The 12,760-nt window shown below is 40.7% G+C and overlaps 2 protein-coding genes across 3 annotated transcripts in view; both read right to left on the bottom strand.

Annotated features, from left to right (window-relative positions):
• RELN (reelin) overlaps positions 1-12,760 on the bottom strand; it is a 522,908-nt gene that overhangs the window by 441,401 nt on the left and 68,747 nt on the right. The window lies entirely within an intron of this gene.
• The window catches only part of ORC5 (origin recognition complex subunit 5), an 87,019-nt gene that overhangs the window by 54,718 nt on the left and 19,541 nt on the right, over positions 1-12,760 (bottom strand). For both annotated transcript variants that reach the window (XM_070755188.1, XM_070755189.1), the window contains exons 7-13: positions 9,705-9,835; positions 8,041-8,089; positions 7,733-7,823; positions 5,573-5,625; positions 4,592-4,704; positions 4,335-4,382; positions 2,124-2,234 (exon numbers count right to left, since the gene is read on the bottom strand). In XM_070755188.1, the coding sequence (XP_070611289.1) occupies positions 2,124-2,234; positions 4,335-4,382; positions 4,592-4,704; positions 5,573-5,625; positions 7,733-7,823; positions 8,041-8,089; positions 9,705-9,835 (596 nt within the window). The remainder of the gene's footprint in view (positions 1-2,123; positions 2,235-4,334; positions 4,383-4,591; positions 4,705-5,572; positions 5,626-7,732; positions 7,824-8,040; positions 8,090-9,704; positions 9,836-12,760) is intronic.

Below are 12,760 nucleotides of genomic sequence, written 5' to 3'. Positions count from 1 at the left end.
TGATCTCCGGAGGGAGTTGGTTCCAGAGGGTCGGGGCCGCCACAGAAAAGGCTCTTCCCTTGGGCCCCGACAGACGACATTGTTTGGTCGACGGGACCCGGAGAAGGCCAACTCTGTGGGACCTTATCGGCCGCTGGGATTCATGCGGCAGAAGGCGGTCATTTAACATGCACTTGTTAGATGAAAAACCACGAGTCCCTTGAGAGAATCAGTATGTGTATCTGGCTTCTTGCAAAGAGGTCACAAAAAAGGATCATGTGACCCCTTAGGACACTGCAATTCTTCACTTAACCTAGTTACAATGGGAATGATTAATTTGTGACGGATAGCATGCAGGCGTAATCCTGTCAAAGCAGGATGGCTAAATAAACAGAAGAATATCTAACTAGTTTATGCCGGAAGAAACCCGAATATGCCAAGACCTTCATATATATATATATAAATTTCAATTACCTTAGGTCAATGGAAGCCTAAATGAATATTATTTCCTTAAACTAATCAATCAATCAATCAATCAATCAATCAATACCAACTTTATTTAATTAGTCAATCGACCATATCAAAGCAAGGAAAAGGACCACATTGGTCGTCATAAAACTGTGACTGGTTAAAATACAATAAAATTGGCTAAAATAGAGGGAATTTGAATAAATAATAAGTTAAAATGCAGTATAATATGCTAAAATTGAGTAGTAAAAACATGAGAATATAACTCGTGCAAAGGATTATATTAAACAAATCTAAGATACTGATATAAAATATTCTTAAGTGAGTTCATCTCCTTTGCATGCCACCCCAATATGTTCTATAAAACTTATTCTCATCTGAACAGCCCTGACTAAAAACTTAGCAGTTCTAGAAACTACATATATATTTGTACCCTGAAGAAAATATGATAATTGTTTATTACAGTCCCAGTGTATGATTTTGTCAAGGAGGGGCTGTAAATACCGAGGTCTTACTGAGGAGTATAGTTTACAATTGAGTAGCACATGTGCAATGTCTTCTGTTTCTGGTGCACCACAAATGCATGTTCTCTCAAAATATGGTACTTGGTGGAATCGTCCATATTTGACCATAGAATCTAACTGCTCAAATCTTGCTCTAGTGAGTGCTGTTCTATGGTATTGGGTCAGACCCATTGTCCGGTATTTTTCTACTTGAAAGGCTGTTTTGTTCTTGGCTAACCATTTCAGTGACCTGCACTTAGAAAGTGCATCAATATCAGTTTGTGCATTAACATCTAAAACTCTTTGTTTAAATATTGCCTTGGCCTGATGTCCGGCTGAAAGCAGGTGTTGCATTGAGAAACCGAAGTATAGGGTGGTTTGAGAAAGTTGGTTGACCCATGTAGTGGGTTTGGGTGTGTCCATCTGTTCTTCTAAGCACATTTTTGGGAGTCTGTCAGGTTCCATTGGGAGAATCCCACACCAATAGTTGAAGACTTTAATAACTTAAAACTAATCAAAGCAGTGGGATACCTTTGAGCAGGAAGGTAGGTTTTAATCCTATCATATCCACAGAGGGCATTACACATTCTTGTAGACATGGATAGTTAACCCATTCTTATATACATAGAAACATAGAAGACTGACGGCAGAAAAAGACCTCATGGTCCATCTAGTCTGCCTTTATACTATTTCCTGTATTTCATCTTACAATGGATATATGTTTATCCCAGGCATGTTTAAATTCAGTTACTGTGGATTTACCAACCACGTCTGCTGGAAGTTTGTTCCAAGGATCTACTACTCTTTCAGTAAAATAATATTTTCTCATGTTGCTTTTGATCTTTCCCCCAAATAACTTCAGATTGTGTCCCCTTGTTCTTGTGTTCACTTTCCTATTAAAAACACTTCCCTCCTGAACCTTATTTAACCCTTTAACATATTTAAATGTTTCGATCGTGTCCCCCCTTTTCCTTCTGTCCTCCAGACTCTACAGATGGAGTTCATGAAGTCTTTCCTGATACGTTTTATGCTTAAGACCTTCCACCATTCTTGTAGCCCGTCTTTGGACCCGTTCAATTTTGTCATGGATAGGTAACAAGATTGTGATTCTTTTGTAAATAAGAGAGGTCTGAAATATGTGTTAAGCTTGAAACGCACAACAGTTTCACTCACCTGGGAAAATATATTTGCAGTCGGGGGAATTCGGCTGTCGACGATGCTGTAGAGGATGGCCAGCAATCTATCCAGTGGGAAGGGCTTCGGTCCCAGGAGATGGTTGCTGGTCTGTCATGGTTTTTTTTTAAAGCAAAACAAACAAACAAAAGAATGGTTAACTGCATTTGCTTGGAACCTCACAGAGTTAATCTTGTTAACTTTACTACTCCAGTTGCCAAAATCCAAATGTGCAGATAGTCCTCAGCTTACGATCACAACTGAGCCCAAAATTGAAGTAGCTTAAGTGAGAAATTTGTCAAGTGAGACTTTTGCTGCCATGTTTAAAGCAATCGCTGAGGTTGTTAAATTAGTCGCCTGATTGCTAAAAGTGAACCTGGTTTGCCTTTGGACTTTGGTGGACAGAAGGAGATCGGGTGACCCCGGGGACACTGCAACAGTCATAAATATGAGTCAGTTGCCAAGTGTCTGGATGTCGATCATGTGATCATGTGTCGTAACTGTGAAAAATGGTCGTAAGTCACATTTTTCAATGCTGTTGTAACTTTGAACAGTTGTAAGTTGAGGACAGTGGTGAGGTTCAATTTTTTTAACTACCTGTTCTGTGGGTGTGGTTTGGTGGGCATGGCATGGCTTGGTGGGCGTGGTTTGGTGGGCATAGCAGGGAGGATACTGCAAAATCTCCATTCCCTCCCCACTCCAGGGGAAGGAGACTGCAAAATGCCCACCCTCTCCCCACTTCAGGGGAAGGACACTGCAAAATCCCCATTCCCTCCCCACTCCAGGGGAAGGATACTGCAAAATCTCCATTCCCTCCCCACTCCAGGGGAAGGATACTGCAAAATCTCCATTTCCTCCCCACTCCAGGGGAAGGATACTGCAAAATCTCCATTCCCTCCCCACTCCAGGAGGATACTGCAAAATCTCCATTTCCTCCCCACTCCAGGGGAAGGATACTGCAAAATCCCCATTCCCTCCCCACTCCAGGGGAAGGATACTGCAAAATCTCCATTCCCTCCCCACTCCAGGAGAAGGATACTGCAAAATCTCCATTCCCTCCCCACTCCAGGGGAAGGATACTGCAAAATCTCCATTCCCTCCCCACTCCAGGGGAAGGATACTGCAAAATCTCTATTCCCTCCCCACTCCAGGGGAAGGATACTGCAAAATCTCCATTTCTTCCCCACTCCAGGGGAAGGGTACTGCAAAATCCCCATTCCCTCCCCACTCCAGGGGAAGGATACTGCAAAATCTCCATTCCCTCCCCACTCCAGGGGAAGGATACTGCAAAATCTCCATTCCCTCCCCACTCCAGGGGAAGGACACTGCAAAATATCTATTCCCTCCCCACTCCAGGGGAAAGATACTGCAAAATCTCCATTTCCTCCCCACTCCAGGGGAAGGATACTGCAAAATCTCCATTTCTTCCCCACTCCAGGGGAAGAATACTGCAAAATCCCCATTCCCTCCCCACTCCAGGGGAAGGATACTGCAAAATCTCCATTCCCTCCCCACTCCAGGGGAAGGATACTGCAAAATCTCCATTCCCTCCCCACTCCAGGGGAAGGATACTGCAAAATCTCCATTCCCTCCCCACTCCAGGGGAAGGATACTGCAAAATCTCCATTTCTTCCCCACTCCAGGGGAAGGATACTGCAAAATCTCCATTCCCTCCCCACTCCAGGGGAAGGATACTGCAAAATCTCCATTCCCTCCCCACTCCAGGGGAAGGACACTGCAAAATATCTATTCCCTCCCCACTCCAGGGGAAGGATACTGCAAAATCTCCATTCCCTCCCCACTCCAGGGGAAGGACACTGCAAAATATCTATTCCCTCCCCACTCCAGGGGAAGGATACTGCAAAATCCCCATTCCCTCCCCACTCCAGGGGAAGGATACTGCAAAATCTCCATTTCTTCCCCACTCCAGGGGAAGAATACTGCAAAATCCCCATTCCCTCCCCACTCCTGAGAACAGATACAGGGTGGGGACAGACAGAGGTGGTATTTACCAGTTCTCTGAACTACTCATAATTTGCACTATGAGTAAGTATGAAAAACGGTCATAAGTTGTTTTTGTCAGTGCCGTTGTAACTTTGAACAATCACTAAATGAACTGTTGTAAGTCAAGGACTACCCTGCACCTTAAACAATTCATCAGAGATACGAAACAAAACGTTTTACATGGAACAGAAATACAAAGCTAAATACCTTTTCATGCTTCTTCTGAAAGTTTACTTTTCTAATTTTTCCATGATGCTGCAAATGAAAAAAAAAAAGAAATTCATTATTAGATAGACATTTACAGATTCCTTTTTGCATTTTCCCAATTTCCTTTAATTTTTCCTTTAGATATTTTCATGTTTATCTTTGTAAAAAAAAAATCTCCCATAAAAGCTAATATTTAATTTTTTTTTATTTGAACCTGTGACTCTTTTAATAACAAAAAATAACAAACTTTAAATTACCTTAACAAAAAATCTTTTATCTGTCCGGGCAGGATTGTAAGAAGCTAGATAAGCTGCTATTAGGAGAAACTTGGAATAATAGGGCAGTTCTACATGAGCATGAGCTGAAAGTCCTAGGGAAAAGAAAACAGGTAAAACAAAGAAATATTGAATTTGACAATTTAAAAGCTCGTGTTTAAAAAAAAAAACAATTTAAAGGTTCTTGCCCACCCTTTAACATTTTTTAAATTTTGTTCTTGGGGGGCTGGGTTTAAAGCTGCTGGAATATTTATAAATAGAAACATAGAAACATAGAAGACTGACGGCAGAAAAAGACCTCCTGGTCCATCTAGTCTGCCCTTATACTATTTCCTGTATTTCATCTTACAATGGATATATGTTTATCCCAGGCATGTTTAAATTCAGTTACTGTGGATTTACCAACCACGTCTGCTGGAAGTTTGTTCCAAGGATCTACCACTCTTTCAGTGAAATAATATTTTCTCACGTTGCTTCTGATCTTTCCCCCAACTAACTTCAGATTGTGTCCCCTTCTTCTTGTGTTCACTTTCCTATTAAAAACACTTCCCTCCTGAACCTTATTTAACCCTTTAACATATTTAAATGTTTCGATCATGCCCCCCCTTTTCCTTCTGTCCTCCAGACTATACAGATTGAGTTCATGGTCTTTCCTGATACGTTTTATGCTTAAGACCTTCCACCATTCTTGTAGCCCGTCTTTGGACCCGTTCAATTTTGTCAATATCTTTTTGTAGGTGAGGTCTCCAGAACTGAACACAGTATTCCAAATGTGGTCTCACCAGCGCTCTATATAAGGGGATCACAATCTCCCTCTTCCTGCTTGTTATACCTCTAGCTATGCAGCCAAGCATCCTACTTGCTTTTCCTACTGCCCGATTTGCTTTCTGATTTGTTCTAAATGGTTAACGTTCCTCTCGTTATCTATAATTTACACAGCTAAACTATTGTTATTACACATACCTTTTATTTGTCCAGTTTCTCCATTATCTTGCTGTAATCGTTCCCATTGGGAGCTAAAAAGACAAGGTAGCCATTTAAAAGCCCTGTGTTTGTCATGGCTAAAAGCAAAAGTTTTTTAAAATTATCTTTTTTAAGAGGATACCGTTGGGATTCTTTGGGAATTAAAGGAATAAAGCAGTTAAATTGTTCAACAGTACATCTACAGGAGGAACATATTACACCAACACTCCGTAGTCTGCATTGGTTGCCGATCAATTTCCGGTCACAATTCAAAGTGTTGGTTATGACCTATAAGGACCAGAAAATCTCCGAGACCGCCTTCTGCTGCACAAATCCCAGCGACCGATTAGGTCCCACAGAGTCGGCCTTCTCCGGGTCCCGTCAACTAAACAATGTCGGTTGGCGGGCCCCACGGGAAGAGCCTTCTCTGTGGCGGCCCCGACTCTCTGGAACCAGCTCCCCCCAGAGATTAGAACTGCCCCCACCCTCCTTGCCTTTTGTAAACTCCTCAAAACCCACCTTTGTCGTCAGGCATGGGGGAATTGAGATATCTCCCCCGGGCCTATATAATTTATGTATGGTATGCTTGTAGGTATGTCTGCTTAAAAATGAGATTTCCTTAACTACTTTAAATTTAAAATTGTAAATTATTAGATTTGTTATGAATTGTTTTATTATGTTGTGAGCCGCCCCGAGTCTACGGAAAGGGGCGGCATACAAATCTAATAAATAAATAAATAAATAAATAAATAAACAATACAAGATTATTTCACTGGGTGGACAGCTTGAGAACTAGAGACAAAACCAGGCATTTGAAACATTTTGTAACAATGTTTCCCCATGAAGTTGTGATACTATTGTCTTAGGTACAGTGGAACCTCGACATACGAGCAGCTCTACTTACGAGCTACTCGAGATAAGAGCTGGGAGGGGAGCGACATTTTTGTTCACCTCCCGAGCTCACATTCGGGATACGAGCGCCAAGGAGCTGTCTCCTGAAGCCGAAAGCTAACTTCCGCGTTGGGCTTCAGGAGACAGCTGCGAAGCGACGTGCGTGTTTTAAAACGTCGCAGCCGGCCTGGGGGGCTCGGGGGCAAACCCCCGAGCCCCCAGGCCGGCTGCGACATTTTTAACACCCGCGCCGCTTCGCAGCTGTCTCCTGAAGCCCAACGCTAACTTCCGCGTTCGGCGGCAGCGGTTTTTTTTTGTTGTTGCACGGATTAATTGACTTTACATTGTTTCCTATGGGAAACAATGTTTCGTCATACGAGCGTTCCGACTTACGAGCCTCCTTCCGGAACCAATTAGTCTCGTAAGTCGGGGTTCTACTGTACAATACAGGAAGTTTCATCCAAACAGACAACTGCCTCCCCACCATCTCAAAATATACATGTTCTGCAGGGAATCAGAAAGAGTTTTGCTAAGTAATTGTGAAAATTATATTAATACTAGACATGAATCAATAAACTTTCCTTTGTTTTGAAGAAAAGAAATAAACACCAAATGAAATTCATCAGACTCTTTCCTATATTTCAGCACCCTAAACTGAGATCAACATTTATAATTTAATATTACTTCCTTACCAGATGGATTCATCATCGGTATATACATTTATATCAGATGTTAATTAAAGGTTGAAATACTTATTTATTTATTTATTTATTTATTTATTTATTTATTTAGTTAGTTAGTTAGTTAGTTAGTTAGTTAGTTAGTTAGTTAGTTAGTCCAAGACAAGGAGGGTAGGGGCAATCCTAATCTCCGGGGGGAGTTGGTTCCAGAGGGCTGGGGCCGCCACAGAGAAGGCTCTTCCCCTGGGGCCCGCCAGACAACATTGTTTAGTCGATGGGACCTGGAGAAGGCCCACTCTGTGGGACCTAAACTCTGTGGGATTCGTGCGGCAGAAGGCGGTCTCGGAGATATTCTGGTCCGATGCCATGAAGGGCTTTATACGTCATAACCAACACTTTGAATTGTGACCGGAAACTGATCGGCAACCAATGCAGACTGTGGTGTGTTGGTGTGACATGGCCATATTTGGGAAAGCCCATGATAGCTCTCGCAGCTGCATTCTGCACGAAATGATTGGGGAGAGAGGGAACATTCATATTCGATAGTTCAAGGATGCTATGAAAAAATAATAATAAAGGTAAGCCTTACCTTGATATTTCTCGAAGATAAACCGTCTGCATAGCTTTCTTCAAATGGGATTCAATATTTTTCCACAGTCGGCGTGTGTCACGTTCATTCGCTGTAACCACGGGAAGACAATTTAATCAGGGTCGGTCTCTAATACAACAAATCATAGCCAACTTTATTCAAGTTTTCTCTGACCCGATGCGTTGGGATTGCCGCTGCCTGGGATTTTCGAGTGAGAGGCAAGCCTCTTCCCCTCTAGGCCACTACACTGCTCAGCCTATATGTACCCATGACATATAGAAGCATTCACACGAAAGTAAAATACTCACCCTCTCCTTGGACCACTGGCTCACAATATTTAGAAAAATTAAGTGCAGCCTGTAAGAAAAAGAGTGAAAGGTTTGCTTAGCATTCATTTCGACCTTAAAGATCCACTATGTATTATAAATGGCCTGTGACATGTTAGGGAGGATCTTCACAAAATTAGACCTTAGACAGGCGTATTGCGGAGTACGGATCAAACTTGCGGGCCTGGACCCCTTTGGGAGTCGAACGACCATTTCGCAGGGGTCACCTAAGACCCTGGGAAAAGACAAATTTCCCATGGTGTTAGGAACTAAAGCTTCTATTCTGGCGCTTTGGAACATATTTTTACAGTCCGACCAATCAGGCCTCCTTGCCAATCAACTTAAAGCTGTTGGAGGAATTGGTGCTGGACTTATGGTTGGGGGTCACCACAACATGTGGAACTGTATTAAGAGGCTGCGGCATTTAATAGGTTGAGAACCACTGCTCTAAGGAGTTACCAGTTCAAGGTTATTTATTTATTTATGTATTTATGTATTTATTTATTTATTTATTTTATTAAATTTGTATGCCGTCCCTCTTCGTAGATTGGGGGCGGCTCACAACAGTAATAGAAAACAATATATAATACAAATCTAATAATTAAAACTAAAAACCCATAATTTAAAAAACATGCACACAATATACCAAACATAAACAGTATAGGCTTGGGGAAGTTATCTCAGTTCCCCCATGCCTGACGGCAGAGGTGGGTTTTAAGGAGTTTACGAAAGGCAAGGAGGGTGGGGGCAGTTCTAATCTCCAGAGGGAGCTGGTTCCAGAGGGTCAGGGCCGCAACAGAGAAGGCTCTTCCCCTGGGACCCGCCAAACGACATTGTTTAGTTGACGGGACCCGGAGAAGGCCAACTCTGTGGGACATAAACTGTGGGACCTAAACTCTGTGAGATTCATGCGGCAGAAGGCGGGCCCTGAGATATTCTGGTCCGATGCCATGAAGGGATTTATAGGACAAAACCAACACTTTGAATTGTGACCGGAAATTGATCGGCAACCAATGCAGACTGCGGAGTGTTGGTGTGACATGGGCATACCTAGGGAAGCCCATGATTGCTCTCGCAGCTGCATTTTGCACGATCTGAAGTTTTCAAACACTTTTCAAAGGAAGCCCCATGTAGAGAGCGTTTCAGTAGTCGAGCCTCGAGGTGATGAGGGCATGAGTGACTGTGAGCAGTGAGTCCCGGTCCAGATAGGGCCACAACTGGTGCACCAGGCGAACCTAGGCAACCTCCCCCTCGCCACAGCTGAAAGATGGTTCTCTAATGTGAGCTGTGGATCGAGGAGGACGCCCAAGTTGCGGACCCTCTCTGAGGGGGTCAATAATTCCCCCGCCCCCAGGGTTATGGACAGACAGATCGAATTGTCCTTGGGAGGCAGGACCCACAGTCTTATCTGGGTTGAGTTTGAGTCTGTTGACACCCTGTATGCTGCAAAATGAATTTTTTATGGTATATAATGTTATGTTATGTTATGTTATGTTGATGTTATTTGGTTTTTGAATGTGTGGTTTGTATTTAATGTTGTTTTTAAAACTGTTTAATAAAAACTATTTTTTTTTATAAGAAAAAAATTATAATAAAGGCAATCTTATCTTAACTTTATAATGAGAAACACCAAAGAGATCCCTCACCAGATGTTGCAGCTCCTTCAAGTCCCTGCAGACTGGATAGAAGACTCCAAGAAGAATATTGATATATGCAGCATAAAAATCAAAGGAATATTCTGGAGGATGGTCATGGGACAGAATCTTCTGCAGATGTCCTATTGGAATTAAAAACAAAAACATTATTTCCCATTAAATCCTACAATGCAGTGACTTACTGCATTGTTTTATGAGCTAAAATTCAGGAGCCATGACACAGAATAACGTTTTTTATGCAAGAAACCTGCTGTTACAACCATTATGCCAAAAAATAAAAGGATTTCTTTTTAGCTATTTAGCTCGCTCTACTTAGTCAAGTCACAAATTTTGAGCCAATATTTCTGCTGTTAAGACGTTTGTTAAATGAGATTTTCTCCGTTTTATGACCTTTCTTGCGTCAGTTGTTAGATGAATCACTGCAGTTGCTAAGTTAGCACCCTGGCTGTTAAGGGAATCTGGCTTCCCCATTGGCTGAAGTTCACAAAAGGGGATCACGTGACCTTGGGACACAGCTAGGGTCATAAGAACCCGTTGCCAAGTGTTTTGATCACATGATCTTGGAGGAGGGGTTACAAAGTCTGTAATTGTGAAAAAACGGTTCTAAGTCACTTTTCCAAGTGCAGTTGTAACTTTGAACGATCACTATAGGTCAGGGGCTACCTGTATATTGCATGTTTGAGATTTTTAAATGAAATTAAATTGGCAAACTGCAATGACTTCACAGTGAAATAGCTTTAGAATCTTCCAACTACCACCAAAAGTTAGCTTCAGAAAGCTGAAGTCATTAACCATCACTCAGCCCATTGCCCTGTAGCCGGGAAGGGCATCCCATCAGCTAAGGGGAGAAAAATTTCAGATCCCTCCTTTCTTTCTTTTTTATAATATCTTTATTAATTTTCACTAAAAAGACAAACAGGACAAACATACATTTAACGTATATTTGGGGCTCCAATTGCCCCACTTATTGTAGAAGTCTTTCTTTAAAAAAAAAAATTTTTTTTAATTATTTTTCAAAAAGACAAACAAAGACAAACATTAAACATTTAAGGAGCTACCATTGCTCCGCTTGTCGTAGAAGTCTAACTAATACAAAAATATAAAACCCTAATTGTTGTCAGATCAATACAGAGATGTCACACGTGTGCATTACATTTTTATTAAATTTAACTCTATATTTTTTATATTAATCATGTTGATTAAATTTCTTTATCGATAACATATTGTATACTTCTTCAAAAAATAAAATATTAATAAGGCAGGAAAAAAATAACACTTCTAACTTTATCGTACTATAAACTATTTCACTCTATCTTATAGATCTTCAAATAGATATACATTCTTACTTATTAAATTTTTAATACTATTTTTAAAATTCCACCAATCATATATTTTATCCCATATTTTATAAAATTCTGTTTCAGTTTGATTATTCAAACGTTTTGTCATCATATCTAATTCTGCACATTCTATAATTTTTTTAATTACTTCTACATTTTTTGGTATTGTCTTTTCTTTCCATTTCTGCGCAAATGTAATTCGTGCCGCAACAATATATGTACTATTAAATAATAAATTTCTTTTTTGTACTTTGTGTTTGAAATGCCCAATAGGAAGAAGTCAGGAGATTTTTTAATCTTCTCCTTTGTTATTTCATTTATCCATTTCTCTACTTTGTTCCAAAATATTTTAGCCTCAGGACATGTCCACCATGTATGGTAATATGTGCCAGTTTGTTTTTTACATTTCCAACAAATAGGTGACACTGACGGAAACATTTTGGAAATTCTATATGGTGGGAGGTGCCATCTATAAAACATCTTAATTTGGTTTTCTTTAAAAGAAATTGATTTTGTTATTTTCCAGTTATACACCCATAGTCTTTCTAATACATAAAAAGAATACACTAACAATTTGCAAATTCAACATAGCAATTTAAATGAAAAGAAGAATTTTTGTTTTTATGCAATTTAACCATTAATAACTGCCATTATAGAAAAATGAACTATTTTAATACATTTACATGCTTTCAGTCATTTGAATTTTTATTTTATTTTATTTATTTATTTATTTTTTAATATTTAACCATGTATAAACTTTATTCCAAATATGGTAAAAATCTGATTCTTCTTGATTATTTAACCGCCTTGTCATCATATCTGTTGTGGTTAGCTCTGGCCCAGCTCCTGCCCCAAGGACTGTGGATGTGGGGGAGACATCCACATGCTGCAGGCCTGTTTTGCCCCCGGTGGAATCTTCTGATGAAGGCTCCTCTGACCAAGAAGACATGAGTGACAGGGAGGAGGAGAGTGGGGCAGACAGCTCAGAAGGAGATCAATTCTCTAGCTCCTCCTTGGATTCAGAACAAGCGTTAATGATACAGCCACGCATGCGGAGAGCGATGCATAGGCAGCAACAACTGAGAGATTATTATCAAAGAAAATGAGGCCACCTGTGGTTGGGTGGGGCTGTGGTCATTAGGGAGGCTGCTATAAATAGCAGCCTGTGGGTTTGGCCATTGTGGAGGATTATCTGATCGTTGTGTTTCATGACTGCTTTACTGACTTTGACCTTTTGTGTGCTGATTTTTCCCTGCTTTGAAACTAAACCAGAGCAAAGTGTGTTTCACTTTGTGAAAAAAGGACTGTGAATTGCCTTACAGCTGCAAGCTAAGTATCACAGAACTGATAAGGGACTTGTACAAATTACCAGTTTGTTTGGAGACGAGTGCTCTTTGCTATGCCAAAAGAGGGCTTGGTTTAAGTGAATTTTCATTATAAAGAACATTGTTTTGAATTTTCAAACGTGTGTGTGTCTGAAATTTGTACCTGTGAATTTTTGGGAGGATTCTACCAGAGAGCCCGACAGAACACATATCCATCTCTGCACATTCTATAATTTCAGATCCCTTCTTTCAAAGCTGCATCTGATGTGGTTACAAATTAAAAACAACTGCTAATATTAGAAACTAAGGCACATTTTCCCTGTCTCTCACAAATGTGTTTTTCCCTTTGTGTTTTGTTACCTTAAACTTCAACATCCGAAAT

This window comes from Erythrolamprus reginae, chromosome 6 (assembly GCF_031021105.1).
Source record: "Erythrolamprus reginae isolate rEryReg1 chromosome 6, rEryReg1.hap1, whole genome shotgun sequence".
NCBI lineage: Eukaryota > Metazoa > Chordata > Lepidosauria > Squamata > Dipsadidae > Erythrolamprus > Erythrolamprus reginae.
This window is presented reverse-complemented; position numbering and strand designations above follow the sequence as displayed.